General features: G+C 61.8%; 1 protein-coding gene across 1 annotated transcript in view; it reads left to right on the top strand.

Moving 5' to 3' along the window:
• DNAH17 (dynein axonemal heavy chain 17) overlaps positions 1-17,675 on the top strand; it is a 96,711-nt gene that overhangs the window by 42,990 nt on the left and 36,046 nt on the right. The window contains exons 33-50 of the mRNA XM_029927093.1: positions 1,101-1,232; positions 1,489-1,649; positions 2,227-2,383; positions 3,477-3,581; positions 6,137-6,294; positions 6,728-6,866; positions 6,993-7,220; positions 7,593-7,730; positions 8,758-8,890; positions 9,260-9,387; positions 10,089-10,237; positions 12,744-13,026; positions 13,118-13,291; positions 13,524-13,731; positions 14,486-14,651; positions 16,145-16,247; positions 16,716-16,863; positions 17,239-17,330. Coding sequence (XP_029782953.1) covers positions 1,101-1,232; positions 1,489-1,649; positions 2,227-2,383; positions 3,477-3,581; positions 6,137-6,294; positions 6,728-6,866; positions 6,993-7,220; positions 7,593-7,730; positions 8,758-8,890; positions 9,260-9,387; positions 10,089-10,237; positions 12,744-13,026; positions 13,118-13,291; positions 13,524-13,731; positions 14,486-14,651; positions 16,145-16,247; positions 16,716-16,863; positions 17,239-17,330 — 2,802 coding nt within the window. The remainder of the gene's footprint in view (positions 1-1,100; positions 1,233-1,488; positions 1,650-2,226; positions 2,384-3,476; positions 3,582-6,136; positions 6,295-6,727; positions 6,867-6,992; positions 7,221-7,592; positions 7,731-8,757; positions 8,891-9,259; positions 9,388-10,088; positions 10,238-12,743; positions 13,027-13,117; positions 13,292-13,523; positions 13,732-14,485; positions 14,652-16,144; positions 16,248-16,715; positions 16,864-17,238; positions 17,331-17,675) is intronic.

The following is a 17,675-nucleotide window of genomic DNA, read 5'->3' as shown; positions in this document are numbered from 1 at the left end:
GCCTGCCGGGAGATTCCCAGAGGCGTCCGCTCTGAGGCTGTGCCCTTTCTGTCGGTGGGTCACAAGCGCTCAAATCTTGGCAACCCCCAGGGGCTCTGCCCAAAGGGAACTGCGTTAGAAATACACAACTTTAGGGGCGCCTGGGGGGCTCAGTCGTTAAGCATCTGACTTCGCGCTTAGGTCATGATCTCACAGTTTGTGGGTTTGAGCCCCACGTCGGGCTCTGTGCTGACAGCTCAGAGCCTGGAGCCTACTTCGGATTCTGTGTCTCCCTCTCTCTCTGCCCCTCCCCTGCTCACACTCATGCTCTCTCTCTCTCAAGAATAAATAAGTGTTAAAAAAAAAAACCTTATTAGAAGTACATAACTTTAATTTTTTTGCCTAGAAATCATCAAATGCTACCATGGGTCTTTTTTAAAACAAGATTCTTGGTTTGGGCTGCCTGGGAGGCTCAGTTGCTTAGCCATCCAACTCTTGGTTTCCACTCAGGTCACGTTCTCAGGTTTTGGGAGTCCGAGCCCCGTGCTGGGGACTGTACTGACAGCACAGAGCCTGCCTGGGATATTCTCTCTCTCTCTCTCTCTCTCTCTCTGCCCCCCTCCCTCTCTTCCCCCCTCTCCTTCACTCCAAATAAATAAGCATTTTAAAGAGTCTTGGTTAGAAATTTAGAAACTAAAGATAATTTTTTACATAAAAGAGGGAAAAGCTACCCATAATCCCCCCACCCGATATGCCACCTGTCTACAGGTCTGTAGGTCGACTTCTAATCTTTCCACGTGCATATGACTGATGCGTAAATGATAATCTGCACGGCTTCAAGCCCCCGTGTTCACTGAATGACCCCCCCCACAGTGGTGTTAGAGTCTTCTGACGCTAAGTCATCCTGAGAGGCTCAGCAGTGTCCTTGGGGCTGCCCCGCTTACCCCGCCCCCCGTCGGGGGGAATGAAGAACTTGTTCTGTGCTTCATTTTTGTAAACAAGAGCATGATGCTCTTCCCGACCCTACGGTGAGCCCCCGGAGAGCCGGGGCAGGGGGCAGGCGGCGGGCGCGGCGCCCAGGCTGCACGCCCAGCCCCGGCCCGGTGCCTCCGCTCCCGCAGATCAGCCAGCTGAACGCGCTCATCACCCTGCTCATCGGAAACCTCAGCGCCGGCGACAGGATGAAGATCATGACCATCTGCACCATCGACGTGCACGCCCGGGACGTGGTCGCCAAGATGGTCACGGCCAAGGCATGGCGCCTGGGGGAGGGTCCAGTGCGGGGGGACCCCCGCCCCCCGTTAGTGCCTCTTCCTGGGGAGGCGGCTCTGTTCCTGGTGGCAGCTACCTCCCCTGCTTCCCACCCACCCCTCCCTGAGACTCACCCCTGCTGAGCAGTCGGGGCAGGGTCAGCAGGATTGGGCTGGGGCGGAGCCCGGAGGAGGGAGACGGGGCGGGGGTCTTCCAGGTCAGCTGTGGCCCCCACGCCCCGCCCCCCCACCCCTGCAGGTGGAGAGCGCCCAGGCCTTCACCTGGCAGTCGCAGCTCCGGCATCGCTGGGATGAGGAGAAGCGGCACTGCTTTGCCAACATCTGCGACGCCCAGATCCAGTACTCCTACGAGTACCTGGGCAACACGCCTCGGCTGGTCATTACCCCGCTCACGGACAGGTGAGGCCGCGAAGCCCGGGCGGGACCAGCCCACTTCCTGCGGCCCTGCCCCCTGCCTGCGGCCCCCGCGGCCCCGCCCCCTCCCGCTGTCAGGCCCAACCCCCCCCCGCCCCACCGCCTCCGAGGCTGACGGAACCAGGCGCTCGGGTCGGGGAGGCCTGGGTTCAGACTGTCTTCTCTGGTCACTTCGACACTAGCTGTGTGGTCGTGGGGGAGTAGCTTAGCCTCTCGGGGGCCTGCAAAGTGGGGGTGCCGTTTCACGAGGGAGCTTGTGGGAGAACAAGCGATTTAATGAGACAAAGCGCTCCAGACGACCCGGAGGTGCTCAGAGTGAGCCCTCCGAGGAAGTGAGGGGACTGTCGCTGGTTTGTCGGATGTGCAGTGGCCACGGCATCCGTGCCATGTCTGCCCCAGGACGGTGCTTGTTCCCAGGCCGCATCTCGTTTGGTCACCGGTCTGGCCCTGTGCCTCCCTAGGGTTCCGCAGGTGCACCGTGAGCATGAGCGGACCCCAGAGCAACGGGAAGGGGGGTGGGCATGGGGTCCCCACACACGGGATGACCCGAGGTCCCTTGCAGATGCTACATAACCTTGACCCAGTCCCTGCACCTGATCATGGGCGGGGCCCCCGCCGGCCCGGCCGGAACGGGCAAGACCGAGACAACCAAGGATCTGGGCAGGGCCCTGGGCACCATGGTGTACGTCTTCAACTGCTCGGAGCAGATGGACTACAAGGTACGCTCCCAGGCCCGGAGGGGGCAGGCAGAGGCCCTGGGGGGTCACTGCAGACCGCACCCTTCATGCCCCAAGCTGGATGCTGCAGGCTGAACGGGGGGAGGAGAGGCACCGGGCTCCCGCTTTGCGGAGGCTCTGCGCCCAGCAGTCAGGCTCAGCGGCGGTGGCCCTGTGAGCCGTCTTGGCTCTCCGGGAAGCTGGGGCCTCGAGGATGTGACTGACATGTCTGCGGGAGGCTCCCAGGGTCAACATACCTGCCGGAATGTCCTGACCCGCCCTCAGGGGTAACCTCCTCCCAGCCTGGGCTCCAGCCTCCCCCCACTCCAGGCAGCGGGGGACTCCAGACTGAGGGAGCGCCTCTGTTGTGGCTCATCCAGCCTCGGGCTTCCGGGTAAAAGCGAGTCCAGGCAGGCTTAGGAGGGGAGGCGGTCCCCGGAGACTGCACAGAGCAGCGTCAGTTTCTGAGGCCCTGGGGGAGAACATATACCCACCTGCCGGAAGCCCAGTAGAGCAGGAGGGCTGGGGGTGGAGCCCCAGGGCCCAACCCTCCTGGGGCTGAGATGGGGCCGGCCGCCTCTTCTTACCAGCAAGGCCTCGGTCCACGCCAGCCCCTGGAGTCCAGATAAGTAAAACCTGAGCCTGGACGCCCCAGGAGTGAAACGCTCCCTCAGGCCCCTGCAGAAACATGGAAGACCCCGTCACCCAGCTGGGGACTGGGGGGACACAAATATCTAGAAGAAAATCTGACCCCCACGCCCCACCAGCCCCGCGGGGAGAAGCCCCCTCTCTTTTGTGCAAGAACATTGCAAGGGCTCCGTTTTACACAAGGGCACTTGTCTGAGCCATGGGGGGGGGCAGGGAAGCCCCCCCGCCAGGAGATCACAGGGGACGGGTGGGCTTTTCCTGGAAGCAATACCCCACCCGAGGCCCGACCCTCAATCCACAAACCATGGACAGGATGTGAGGCGGCTGGAGGGCTGGGGGGTGGGGCAGGACCAGCACCGCAGGGAAGGGGGGCCTGGCGGGACTGGCGCTGCCCCTCTGGGCGTGTTCCTCTCCCCAGGGCTCCCTCCTCCCGTCTCACCCCCTCTAGTCCTGTGGCAACATCTACAAGGGCCTGGCCCAGACCGGAGCCTGGGGCTGCTTCGATGAGTTTAACCGAATCTCGGTGGAGGTCCTGTCGGTGATCGCTGTGCAGGTAGGGCCCCGTGTGGTCGGCGGAGCTGCGTGGGCATGCGGCGAGGGGTGCTGTGGCCCAGCGACGGGAGGTCTCCCCCGGGCTGTCCCTCAGGGGCCTGGGGTCCAGCAAGGCACACAGAGGTGAAGCCAGTAGGAATCGGATATAGCAGCGTTATGTAACCGACTGCAGATGAGGGGCTGATGGATTCTGCTTGGAGGACGGGAGGGACAGAGCTGCTTGTGACAGGTGTCAGTGAAGGATGTGACAGTGGGGGGGGGGCGGATAGGGAGAGAAGGAAATGTGCCCGTGTGCTTGGGGAATGCACCACGGGGATGCTGGGACCAGGCGGGGACAGGATGCTCAGGTGGCCCACAGCCCTGTGCGCCCCCCCACGTGTTTGGAGGAGCATTCCCACGTTCCTGCGTCTTGAAGGAAAGTCTCCAGTGTCCTATGCACGCAGGACATGGGAGCCACAGGGCTGGCTCGGGAACTGAGGCCAACCTGGGGGTCCAGAATCAACTTTGCATATTCCAGACCGCCCCAGAGGTCAGGCTGGGGCTGGTGCAGAGCCCCTCTGCCCCGCCCCGCACAGTAGAGAAGCGGATACAAGGTCCCTGAAGTCAGACCTTCCAGCCCGTTCTGCGGAGGCAGAGCCAGGGGCAGAGGTGAAACCAGCCCCCCTCCCACTCACGACTCAGACTGGCTGTGGAGCCTGGTTTAAACTAATTGGACTCCCCAGCTCTGCGCTGGGCTGTGACTTGAACCCTCTGTGCCTCCACTTCCTAACCTGGAAGGTGGTTTCGAGGCGGCAGGCTGGCCGGGAGGACGGGAGGTACACGCAGGCGGCTGCCTGCTGACACGGAGCTGTCCCCGAGTCCCAGGCTGGAGGGCAGGAAGGCAAGGAGGGACTGACGGCGGAGGCGTGGGGTCCCCGCACCCACCAGTGCAGCAGCAGTTACCGCCTAAGTCCGTAACTGCACCCCAGAACGTTTTCTGACTTGAATGGACTGGCAGGAACCGACCCTGGGTGCGAGCAGAGATTTCGTGTGGGGAGGAGGAAGCCCTCTTGGAGGGGAGCCCTGCTCTTCCCCACCAGCCAGGGAGGAAAGGCCTGACCGAGGGCGGGAACTTTGCTGAGAAGGCAGAGACTGAATTCAAGTCCGAGGGGGGAGGGGTTGGAAGGTTTTAACCGTGGTCGTGGGCGCCCTCCAATGGTGGCACGCAGCATTGCAGCTGCTCCGCAGGAGCGGAAGATGAAACCCCAGAAATCCGGATTTCGCCCAGTGGGGACTTTCTTAAAGACGATCTGACACAGAGGTGACTCCTGATCCGTGCTCCCACACGGCAATGCCGGAGCAGGAATGGGACACACGGAGCGGCTGGGAGGTGAACGCCACTCAGCAACAGTGCGGAACAAACTCGGTTTTATGCAGCTTCGCCCTTGGGGAGGCATCCCTGGAATTCTGCTGGGTGACGTCACGTTACACGCTGCACAACCCCACAGAGCAGCACTCGTGAAATGACACAATTACAGGAATGGGGAGCGCGGGGCCAAGGAGAAGGTGGGGGCCCAGGGAAGTGGGACCATGGCTATAGAAGGGCACGTGAGGGGTCCCCGTGGTGACGGTAATGTCTCTCTTGTCTTGACTTTCCATGTTGGGGTCCTGGTTGTGATGCTGCACTGCTGTTGTGCCAGCTGCTACCACTAGGGGGCGCTGCGTAGGGAGCACCGGTCATGTCCTCTGCGTTGCTTCTTAAAACTGCGAATGAGTCTACATTGTCTCAAAATTAAGTTTCATTAAAAAGAGAGGGGCGCCTGGGTGGCCCAGTCAGTTAAGCCTCCAAATCTTGATTTCCGCTCAGGTCGTGATCTTGAGGTTCGTGAGGTCGAGCCCGCACGGGGCTCTGCGCTGACAGTGCGGCACCTGCTTGGGATTGTGTCTCCCCTGCTGACTCTCACTGTCAATCAATCAATCAATCAATAATAATAAATAATAAATAATAAATAAATAATAAATAAATAATAAATAAATAATAAATGATGAATTAAAAAAAAAAAAGGAAGAAATGCGCCCCTGAGGGGCTCAGTCAGTTGAGCATCCTGCTTCGGCTCAGATCATAATCTCACGATTGTGGGTTCGAGCCCCGCATCAGGCTCTGTGCTGACAGCTAGCTCGGAGCCTGGAGCCTGCTTTGGATTCTGTGTCTCCCTCTTTCTCTGACCCTCCCCTGCTTGTGCTGTCTCTCTCTGTCTCTCAAAAATAAATAAAAAACATTAAAAAAAGAGCGAGAGAGTAAGCTAGGGGGCGCCTGGATGGCTCAGTCGGGCTAAGCGACCCACTCTTGATTTCAGCTCAGGTCATGATCCCAGGGTCAGGAGATTGAGGTCTGAGCCCAGCTCTGCAGTGGACAAGGAGCCTTCTTAAGATTCTCTCTCCCCCCCCCGCCCCTCCCTCCTCAAAAACAGAGAGGGACCAGGAGTGTCCTCTGCAAACTCACAGCCCCGCTCTTTGACATAGCTGGAGCTCCAGTCTGGTCAAGCCCAGTCTGACGTGTGCGGGCCAACCCTTTAGGTAAAATGCGTCCAAGATGCGATTCGGGCCAAGAAGAAGATTTTCAGTTTCCTGGGAGAGATGATAAGGCTCATCCCCACCGTGGGCCTGTTCATCACCATGAACCCTGGCTACGCTGGGCGCACCGAGTTGCCTGAGAACTTGAAAGCCTTGTTCAGGTGCGCGGGCAGAGGGGGCAGAGGGGAAGCTAGCCCGGCGCAAGCCGGGAGCGAGGGGGGCTGGGGGCATGAGGCTCCTGAGTGGGGGGTCTAGCAGGCAGGGCCTCCTCAGAAAGTAGACGGCGGTCTTCCCGCTCTGCCTTCTGGGGTGCAGGGCACGTGCCCATCGTGGGAGGCGAGGTTCAGAGGGGAGGCGATAGAACAGGTGTAGGGCTGCACAGTCGGTGCGGAGCACAGAGCACAGAGGAGGGACGGGGAGGTGGAGAGGGGAGGGGGGATGCTGGGACCCTTCCCCCCACCGGTGGCCCTGAAACCCTGATGCTGTGGGGCCTCCTGGCAGGGGGGCTGTGCAGCCGGCTGAGGGGGCCAAGGGTTGGGGAGGAAGAGGGGAGGAGCCGGCGGCAGACTCCTCCCACCCACCCATCTCCCCCAGGCCCTGTGCCATGGTTGTCCCTGACTTCGAACTGATATGTGAGATCATGCTGGTGGCCGAGGGCTTTCTGGAAGCCCGTCTGCTGGCCAGGAAGTTCATCACGCTCTACACCTTGTGCAAAGAGCTCCTGTCGAAGCAGGTGCGTGCTGGGGCCTGCAGGGCAGAGGAGGGACGGGGAGGGCGTCTTCCAGGCCAGCCTGGGGTAGCTTCTCCAGCCAGAGCAGGAGCGCACGCTCACACCAGCCCACCCCACCCCCCTCCCCAGGATCACTACGACTGGGGCCTGCGAGCCATCAAGTCGGTGCTGGTGGTGGCCGGCTCCCTGAAGAGGGGCGACCCCAGCCGGGCAGAGGACCAGGTGCTCATGAGGGCGCTGAGAGACTTCAACATCCCCAAGATCGTGACCGACGACCTGCCCGTGTTCATGGGGCTGATCGGGGACCTCTTCCCCGCTCTGGACGTGCCTCGCAAACGGGACCTGAATTTTGAAAAGGTAGGTACTGCTGGGCCCTCAGATCCAGCCAGGAAGGGGGCATCAGACTGGTGCCTCGGGCAGGTGCGACCGTGGGGCCACGCAGGGCGGCTGGCAGTACTCACGAACGGCTCCCTCTGAGTTTAAAGCAGAAGTTTCCACACACCGCCTTCCAGCCCTGGCCGGGCCCCTCCTTCAGGGCTAGGGGCGGGGTCTCTGGGGACTGGGGCGGGGTCTCCGGGCTGGGACAGGGTCTCCAGGGGAACCGGAGGGGGTTCCAGGGCAGTCCATCCCCCCACGGATGCTCGGGAGTATGACACCGGGGGGGCTCCGCGCCCTCGAAGACTGCCTGGCCCCCGCGCCCAGCCCCCCCGTCCCGTGCGCACCTCCCAGATCATCAGGCAGAGCATCGTGGAGCTCAAGCTGCAGGCGGAAGACAGCTTCGTGCTGAAGGTCGTGCAGCTGGAGGAGCTGCTCCAAGTGCGGCACTCGGTGTTCATCATCGGGAACGCGGGCAGCGGCAAATCCCAGGCATGTCCCGCGCCTCCGGCCACCCTGCAGGCCCCACAGGGCTCCGGGACAGTGGCAGAGGGCCACCCGGGGCTGGGCTGGGGTGGTGGGGCGGGGCAGGAAGCAGCCCTTCTCCTGGGTTCTCCTCTCTTCCGGTTCCTTCCCCCCTGGACACCAGCCACACGGCCCTCTGTGGCCAGCGCCCCACCCCCACCCTCGTGTCCCCACCTGCCCCCCTGTGCCAGCGCCCCGCCCCCCACCCTCCTGTCCCGTCCCCTGCCATTATCCGGGCATAGGGAGAAGCAGGGGGTGGTGGCCAATATTAGTAACAGCTCTAACACCGGAAGATTCCAAGCCAACAAGCGTTCAGCTGGACGCCCTCAGGACGCCCTCCCGAGCTGTTACCTCGAGATGGTTTCCGAAGTAATAACGCGGGGACGCTCACAAGTTATTTTTAAAAAGGCAGAAGCTGTATGAACCCAGTCTTCCAAAAGGAACATATACATATGCATGCGTTTTTAATGTGTATTCATTTTTGAGAGGGGGAGGGGCAGAGCGGGGACAGAGGATCAGAAGCAGGCTCTGTGCCGACAGCAAATTCAGGACCTGAGCCCCTCACGTGTGCGTTTTTACCTCGCACGCGCACACATGGGTACAAACCACCCTCAAATGTCCTTCAACATCCTCTTCTCTGGGCAGAGGAATTATGGGTAGTTTTCTTCCCTTACAGCGTTTCCGTGAGCAGGTGCTGCCTTTTATCATCAGGAAACTGCTGGATTTTCCCCAATTTTAGCCTGGCTCCAGGCGCCCAGCGCTCCGCTCCCCGCGGGCCGCAGCGCCTGCGGTCCCCGTCCCGGGTGCTTGCCTCAGTCACCGTCGGGGACGCACACTCACCGGCGCGACAGCGAAGCACCGCAGACCCATGGCGGGAACTCGCTTGCCGTTCATACGAGGCGCTGGCAGCCCTCTTGGAGGCGCCTCCCCGGGTTTGGGTGCAGGAGTGCCCCCCCCAGCCCTGTGTGAACGATCCCCCCCCTCCCCCGCCCAGGTCCTCAAGTCTCTGAACAAGACCTACCAGAACATGAAGAGGAAGCCCGTGGCCGTGGACCTCGACCCCAAGGCAGTCACCTGTGACGAGCTCTTTGGTATCATCAACCCGGCCACCAGGGAGTGGAAAGACGGTAATGGAGCTGCGCAGGGGCCCCGAGGCGGGGCGGGTCCCCAGCAGGCGACCCAGGCTCACCCCAGCCCCGCTTACCCCAGCCCTGCTCACTTCACCCCAGCCTCGCTCACCCCAGCCCTGCTGGCCCACCCCAGCCCTGCTCGCCCACCCCAGCCCTGCTCACCCCAGCCCTGCTCGCCCACCCCAGCCCTGCTCACCCCAGCCCTGCTCGCCCACCCCAGCCCTACTCACCCCAGCCCTGCTCGCTCACACCAGCTCTGTTCACACCAGCTCTGTTCACACCAGCCTGCTCACTCACACCAACCCGTTCACTCACACCACTCCTGGTCTCACCAGCCCTGCTCACCCCAGCCCTGCTCACTCACAGGCCTTTTCTCCACCATAATGCGGGATCTGGCCAACATCACTCATGACGGCCCCAAGTGGATCATCCTGGATGGGGACATAGACCCAATGTGGATCGAGTCTCTCAACACCGTCATGGATGACAACAAGGTTCAAGGGGCTCCTGGATTCCAGAGTGGGACAGGGGATCATGGGAAGTGGCCCTGGAGTCCAGAGCTGACCCTCAAAGCCATGGCGATGGCCCAGAGCAGGACTGGGGGCTCATGGGAAGTGCCACATGTCACCACCTGCTGCATACAACGGACAGAACCTCCCGTAGACGGGCCCTGGAACTCTGCAGCAGAAGCAGTGAACTAGGGGAGGTCCCTTGTCACAAGACGGGTCCTATGACACAGCTTCACGCGCACCCCATCTTAGGTATTCCGGGGCAGCAGCCTGGGTGAAGGGTGCAGATACGGAAAAGTTTCTTGCCTGATTGGCATGTGACATAACATGGTAGGGCATTAATGTCCTGGAAGACGGAAACAGAATCCAGAATGCTCTAGAAGCAGCTGAAGACGATGATTCTCACTCGGCTGGACCAGGGCACTCCAGAATTCCCCGGGGAGGGGGCGGGGTCATGGTTTCTAGAAGCCAGTGTACTACCACGGTGACGCCGTACACGGTGCGCGCGTCTGGAAGCCCCTGCGTTGTCCAGGGTGGGACAGGCGCCGGGGACGTCCGGGGACGCTGGCCGGCGGCGGCGGGCGCAGGTGCCCGGGCCTCTCTGTCCTGAGACGCCTCCGTGTGGAGAACCGTCAGGCCGATGGCGCGTCTGCCGCAGAACACCCACAGGCCTGACCCCTCCCCAGGTCCTGACCCTGGCCAGCAACGAGCGAATCCCCCTGAACCGCACCATGAGGCTGGTGTTCGAGATCAGCCACCTGCGGACGGCCACCCCGGCCACTGTCTCCAGAGCCGGCATTCTGTACATCAACCCCGCGGATCTGGGGTGGAACCCGTGAGTTGGGTTTTCGCGTTCCGGTTCCAAACTGGCAGAGAGACGAGGCTGGTGGCGTTTCCGAGTTGCCCGGGTGTTCGTGCGTTTGTGCGTTCCATCAATGCTGTGCGCAGGGCTTTCCCAGGAGCCGGGTCATGGCACTGAGGGGTGACCATGGCCGTGTAAACACGGGGGTGGCGCACGGTCACTGGCACAGGGCCCCACGTGCTGGGAACCCCGAGGGGACGTGTTCCCGAGAGGAGGTGGAGCCTGGGCTGGCGCCTGGCCGGACAGGGAGTTTTCCAGAAGCTCAGAAGGTGCAAGGAGCTCGCCAGGTGAGAACCAGCCTCAACAGGGGGGTAGAGGTGGGGGGTTAGAGCAGGAGGCTCCTGGGTCTGGGTGGTGGTCGGCTGTTTGTGGACAGAGCGTGAAGCCGGAAGATGCTAAAGCAGGAAGGGGCTGATGCTGGACCAGCCCGCGGGACCCACATGGGGGCCCTTTCTGGCGTCAAGAGGGGTGGCCACGCCGAGGGACGATGGGTGGCCACTGGGGACAGGGAGGAAGGGACCATGTGAGAAATCTCGAGATGGAAGATCTGGCATTGAGTCTGGGGCCCGAATCCAGCATCAAAGTGTTGGAGGGGCAGTTCATCTGGAGGCCCCGAGGCAGCAGGTGCCCCAGGCTGCTCTCCTGGCTGCCGGTGGCTCCGGGCCACCCTTGGTGACCCGGGGGTTCGTGGACACGTCGCTGGATCTCTGCGTCCATCTCGGCATGGCCTCCTTTGTGTGTCTCTCACAGTCCTCCCGCAGTCCTCTCTTCCTGTGGGGACGGTCTTGGGACTGGGGCCCAGCCTCTTTCAAGATCCTTACCTTGACTCTGTCTGCAAAGACCCTTTTCCAAATAAGGTCACGTTTGTAGGTCCTGGTGGACGTGTGTCCTGGGAGCCTCGACACCACCCGCGAGAGTTTCCAGGGCGGGCAGATGAGGCAGGGGCTGCGACCCGGGGGCAACAGGAGGGAGAGGCGGGGCCATAGGGCGTCCAGGGGCACGGGGTGGGGGGAGCCCGAGGGAGGCCCTGTGCCAGGAGTGGTTCTCAAGGCCCCAGCGAAGGACCAAGAGGGTGGTAGCTGCCTGGGGATGAGGAGGGGGGAAGTGAAGAGGGCAGGGGACCAGTACGGGCCCTGGGAGGAAGGCGTCCCTCCCACAGGGACAGCAGTGACTCGAGGCCGGGGACTCAGCACGTCCCAGAGCAGGAAGGGAAGCGAGGCTGCCCCTGGGGGCCGGGCGGGAGCCGGGCTGGCTGGTCCTCACCGGTGTGGGTGTCTCCCTGGGCTTGTATTTCCCGTCAGAGCCGAGCGAATCTGACACAAACGCCTTCGGAATGGAAGGCAGATAACGGCAATCTGCATGGAGATTCGCAAACGGGGCTCCGCTCTGTAAGACCTGCCAGATTGGGCGTTGGGTTCCTAACGGGGCCGGGCAGGGGCTTACCAAGCTCTGCCCCCAGACCCCGACCCGTGGACAGATCGCGCTCTTTCTGGACAATGCGGGTGCGAGGGGGCAGAGGTTTTAGCTGTCGGTCCTCCATTCTGACGGAGGCACAGTAAGAATGGGAGCCTGTCCTCGGGCCATGTGCGGTGACGTGGGCGCCCTGCTTCTGCTCATCCTGGAAACGATGCGCTCGCTGGCCCACGAGGGAGCCGGACCCTATTCATGCTTTCAGCAGGGCGTTAGCACACGTGGTGGGGCCAAGGTCCCTTCTGCTGGCTCCAAAAATATCAGCCCTCACTCCCACTTGTAGGTGAGCAATCTGGGACCCAGACACATTGAGTAACTTGCCCAAGCTGCTGCTGGCTGAAATCCATTCAAGCCCAGACAGCAGGCTCCGGAGTCTGTCCCCTCACCATTGCGGTGGCCCACCTCTGGACCACCCACCTCAGCGACAGGTGGACGCCAGACAGTCCACCATGGGTCCTCAGTGATTGCCTGTTGCATTAGTCTGGAGTCCTCCACAGAATGTGACAAATAGATCTCAAACCTAGCTAAAGCAAAAAAAAAAAAAAAAAGGGGGGGGGGGGCGGTTGGCTCAATTCACCAAGGAGTGCTTCAGGCATGGCTGGATCCAGGAATTCAGATGATCTAATGAGAGGTCCCGGCTCCTCTCCCCCTTCCCCTTCACTCCCCTTCCCTCCCCTCCCTCCCTTCCCATCCCCTGTCCCCCCTTCCCACCCAGATGATGTTGTGAAATTTTTCTCCTCCCCTACATCCAGCCCTGCTGCCATCAGTATCGGCTTCATTTGGGGTAGCAAAGATGGCCCCCAGGTGTTCTAGGCTCACAGGGTCCCCGTGGCTAGAATGCGAGGGGAGGATCATACCCCACGGCCCCGGCATCCCCGCCAGACCCTGTTCAGGTCTGCGTGTGGCCAGGTCGCCAGGCGGCAGCAGCGCCGGGGTGCTCACCAAGGGGAGGGAGGCCACGTAGGCCCCACACGGTGGCCCCACCGCGCTGCCTCCCCGCCTTCCCCAGGGTGGTGAGCAGCTGGATTGAGAGGCGCAAGGTGCAGTCCGAAAAGGCCAACCTGATGATCCTCTTCGACAAGTACCTGCCCACGTGCCTGGAGAAGCTGCGCTTCGGGTTCAAGAAGATCACGCCCGTCCCCGAGGTCACGGTCATCCAGACCACCCTGTACCTCCTGGAGTGCCTCCTCACGGAGAGCAGCGTGCCTCCCGACTCCCCCAAGGAGCTGTACGAGCTATACTTCGTCTTCGCCTGCTTCTGGGCCTTCGGGGGGGCCATGTTCCAGGACCAGGTGAGCGGCCGGCCGTGCGGGAGCCAGCCGGCCAGGCCAGGCCTCTGGGCGCCCCCCGCCCGACCCTCTGCCCCGTGTTGCTTTCCAACAGCTCGTGGATTACCGAGTCGAGTTCAGCAAGTGGTGGACCAACGAGTTTAAGACGATCAAGTTCCCCTCGCAGGGAACCATCTTCGACTACTACATAGATCCGGACACGAAGAAGTTCCTGCCGTGGACAGAGAAGGTGCCCTCCTTCGAGCTGGACCCCGACGTCCCGCTGCAGGTACCAGCCCTGGAGCAGCGCTGGCGCCTGACGATGAGGGAGCGGGACTCAGCGCCCCGCCTCCGCTTCTCAGTGGGGAGCCAAACACAAACCGCTCTTCAGATTTTCAACGGTAGAGCTGGGCATTTAACAAACCGTTAGGTCTGCAAGTCAGCTGGGGGGTGGAGATCGGAGACGCGGGGCATCTGAGGTCGTGACAGCCCCCCCCCCCATGCTTCCGCCCCGCCCCCAGGCCTCCCTGGTGCACACCACGGAAACCACACGCCTCCGGTACTTCATGGACCTGCTCATGGAGAAGTCGTGGCCGGTGATGCTGGTGGGGAACGCGGGCACGGGCAAGTCGGTGCTGATGGCGGACAAACTGGAGAGCCTGAGCACCGACGACTACCTCGTGCAGGCCGTGCCCTTCAACTTCTACACGACCTCAGCCATGCTGCAGGGTGGGGCTGGGGCCAGGGACAGGGGCGCAGGGGTGGGGGGGGGGGCCGGGGGCAGGCTGGGGTGTAGGGTGAGGCTGGGGGCCAGGAACAGAGGTGCAGGGTCTGGGTGGGGCCAGGAGCAGGGCTATAGGGTGGGCTGGGGGCAGGCTGCGGTACGCAGTGAGGCAGGGCGCCAGGGTCAGGAGCGCAGGGGCGAAGTCAGGGGCAGGCTGGGGTGTAGGGGCGGGGCCAGGAACAGAGGTGCAGTGGAAGTCTAGGCTGAGGTGCAAAGTGGGCCCGGGGGCAGGAGCGGAGGAGCAGGGTGGGCTCAGTGACCACAGTGCGTCCTTCCGGCCGCGCCTGGACACCCCCAGTCACGCTCACGCCCATGGCAGCCCCCTGACCTCACATTCCTCATTATCCCTTCTCACTGAAGACCCAGGGGCTGGCCGCACCCCCTCCCCGGCCTCTGTCCTCAGAGGAGGGGGGATGGGAGTGGTCACCAGGACCCCTCTTCCCTGAGCTCCTGGGCAGATCCCACGGGGGGCTCCTGCCGCAGCCCATCTGAGGTGGCCCCAAGGTTGTCCAGGCGCGAGGTTCCTGCCGCCTTTGCCTTGGACCCTGGATGTGCATGGACTCCTTCGCTCCTGGGGGTGATGGGTTGAAGCCCACGCATGCTCGGTGGCCCTTCCACCTGGCGCTGGGGACCGTGGGCCCCATGGGACCTCCCACCAGGAGGTGGGTATGGCGGCAGCCAGCTGGCCTCCTCCTCTAGGGATTCTGGAGAAGCCGCTGGAGAAGAAATCCGGCCGGAACTACGGTCCACCAGGCACCAAGAAGCTCATCTACTTCATCGACGACATGAACATGCCCGAGGTGGACAAGTACGGGACCGTGGCCCCCCACACGCTCATCCGGCAGCATATGGACCACGGGCACTGGTAAGCGGGTGGCGGGGCGGGGGGGGGCTACAGGGCGGGTACAGGACCCGGATGCCGACTGCCAGGGCAGGGCCGTGGACCCGGAGGGTGCATCAAGGCTCCCCCTTCATCCGTCTCCTAGGCCCTGGGCTGGCCGCTGTGGCTGAGGGCCCCCCTGGAGGGAGGGGGACAGACAGGTCCCACTGCGGGTCCATCTGGCAGAGGACATAAGGAGGTACGGTCCCAGAGGAGTCCACCGGCCGGGACAGACACAGGCCTGGGGAGGCCGCCCTGCAGCTGAAAGCTGGAAGTGAAGTCACGACTGGCCATGGGACCAGCTTTGGAGGGAGGCCACCGGGCAGAGCAAACGCCGTGTGCAGAGGCCCTGTGGTGGGCGGAGGCATGGCACGCTCCGGGCCCAGTGCTGCTGCGGAGTGAGAGCCACAGCCGGACCTCAAGTCCTGTGCTGGCCCGAGAGGAGGCCGCCTCCCACCGGAAGCCCAGGATGGCGTGTTTAAGTCTGCAGCTTGAGGTTAAAATCAGACTGCCTTGGCGTAAGGGTCCAATAACGACCTGGCAAGCGGCCCAGGCCCAAGCTGGGGGTTTGGGGACCAAAGGAACCCAAGCACTCCCACCAGACAATGGCTGCATGAGGCCCGCCCCTTCCCGCCAAGACCTAGGAGCACAGAAGGGTTAAACTGCCTGCTCAGGGTCACAGCCCAATGGGAGACAGAGCCGATGCCTTGTCCCCACTCCACGGCGCTGACTCGGGGAGCTCGTGGCCACCAGGAAGCCGGTAGGACAGCAGTGAAGCCAGGGCGTGTAATGTGGGGACAGGGTGCCAGGGACCACTCCCGGGGGCATGTGCCAGAGCCAGGCCCGGGGGGCTGCTCCAGGCAGGCCCTGGTTCACAAGACACACACGACAGGGCACAAACGTGATACGGCACTAGCAGAATGGGGACAAGGACTTGCAGAGGCTGGCCGGGGATGGGGATCCGGAGTGTGCTGGGGATTCCTATAAACCAGCAATGACTCCCAGCCGAGAAAAATGGATAACGAGGGGGAGGGGGAACCCCAACAGGTAGGAGGCACGTGAAAAATGCTTCTCGGACCTCTCAGTGCAGCCGAGTGCCCAGAAGTGTCATCAAGGAGAGCGCGAGCCTGTTTGAGCAGCACCGTTATCATTTCTCATCCGTAGTCACAGTGACACGGGCCGGGCACCGATAGCATACCTGTTGGGCGTTGGGTCTCCGTGCGTTAGTGCATTTCGTCCTCAGACTGGCACGGGGCGCGGGGCCACCTGGCCCGGGGGACGGGCCGGAGCGGAAGCTCCCCTCTGCACTCAGCCACTCCGCTGCCTCTTGCTTCTAGATCTTCCTGAGAGCAGGAAGTGAGGTCAGCCCGTTGACACAGAAGCGATACTCCTGGCGGGTTTTGGTCACCACGCACGCAAGGTGACGGCGGATGGGGTGGGGCCGGTGGCGCGACTCTGTCCTGGTCTCCCTCGCGCAGGTACGACAGACAGAAGCTGACCCTGAAGGACGTCCACAACTGTCAGTACGTGGCCTGCATGAACCCCACCTCTGGATCCTTCACCATCGACCCCAGACTCCAGGTGGGCGGAGTCACACTCCCTTCATCCTGCGGCGGCGGCTTTGCGGTTCCCGTGTAAGCACATCCCGTGCGGTATTTGGGACCGGCTTCATCACGAGGACAATAGTTTGTTGTTTATCCGAAACTCAGGTTTAGGAGGATTCCCCGCATTTCGTCTGCATCCAGCCAGGACCTCACATCTGAGCTGTCTGAGCAGGTGGAGGCCTGGGATAGAAAACCCGGCCTGGGCCCCGGGCCGCTCTTGCCTCTGCCAAAATTCTGCTCGAGAGCATGCAGTGTCAGTTTGGCTGTTTGAGAGATTTAAATTCGTAAGGGGATTTTACCACATACAAGACCCAAGGAGGCCCATTCTGACCACGCCCGCAAGGCACTTGGTGACCAGGGCAGAGCCCGCCCCCCAGGAAGGCAGCCTGGCCCCCAGCGGGTCCCCGAGGGCTGCCTGACGGAGGTCTGTGGCTTTTCTGGGCAGCGCCACTTCTGCGTGTTCGCCGTGAGCTTCCCGGGCCAGGAGGCCCTCACCACCATCTACAACACGATCCTGGCGCAGCACCTGGCCTTCCGCTCGGCCCCCATGGTGGTCCAGAGGATGAGCACCCAGCTGGTGGCCTCGGCCCTGGGTAAGCCGACTCGCCTCCCCCGACCCCTCCTGTCAGTAAAGCTCCACGGGGCTGATGGCTGCTTCGTAGTTTCCCCTGTTAAATATTTTATTTATACTTTTCAATCCATATTTGTAAATGATGCTATGTTGCAGCAGGAGATGTTACGAAATCCAGTGGCTTGAGGGAAGGGCCGGGGGTAGGAAATTCAGTGCACGAGAAATGACTTACCGGTCAGCAGAGCAACAAACGCCTCCCTTCTCAGCGGTGTGGAATTTCTGACTTAAATTGTCACCACTTCATAGTCCATTTGGTGTAGAAACTATACCTGAAGCTCTGCACTTCCTGAGGCCATTAAGAGCCCCTAAGAATCGATGTATCTTTCTCCTGTAACAGCTCTGCATCAGAAAGTCACTGCAACATTTCTTCCCACGGCCATTAAATTTCACTATGTCTTCAACCTCAGGGACCTCTCCAACATCTTCCAGGTACTGCTCTTTTAGCCCTCTTCTGGCCAAGTCCCTAGTCCATGGGTGCTCTCCTCTGCTGCTCTCAGGAGAGGAAGCAAAGTGACCGATGGACTGACGACAGCAGTGATGACGGTGGTGGTGGTGGTGATGGTGGTGATGGTGATGATGATGATCATGATGGTGATGGTGGTGGTGGTGGAGATGATGGTGGTGATGGTGGTGATGGTGGAGATGATGGTGGTGATGGTGGTGATGGTGATACTGATGATGTTAAAGGTGATGGTGATGATGATGATCATGATGGTGATGGTGGTAGTGGTGGAGATGATGGTGGTGATGGTGGAGATGATGGTGGTGGTGGTG

The sequence above is a fragment of the Suricata suricatta genome, chromosome 17, assembly GCF_006229205.1.
Source record: "Suricata suricatta isolate VVHF042 chromosome 17, meerkat_22Aug2017_6uvM2_HiC, whole genome shotgun sequence".
Taxonomy (NCBI): domain Eukaryota; kingdom Metazoa; phylum Chordata; class Mammalia; order Carnivora; family Herpestidae; genus Suricata; species Suricata suricatta.
The sequence above is the reverse complement of the archived record's forward strand: the minus strand, read 5'-3'. Positions and strand labels throughout refer to the sequence as shown.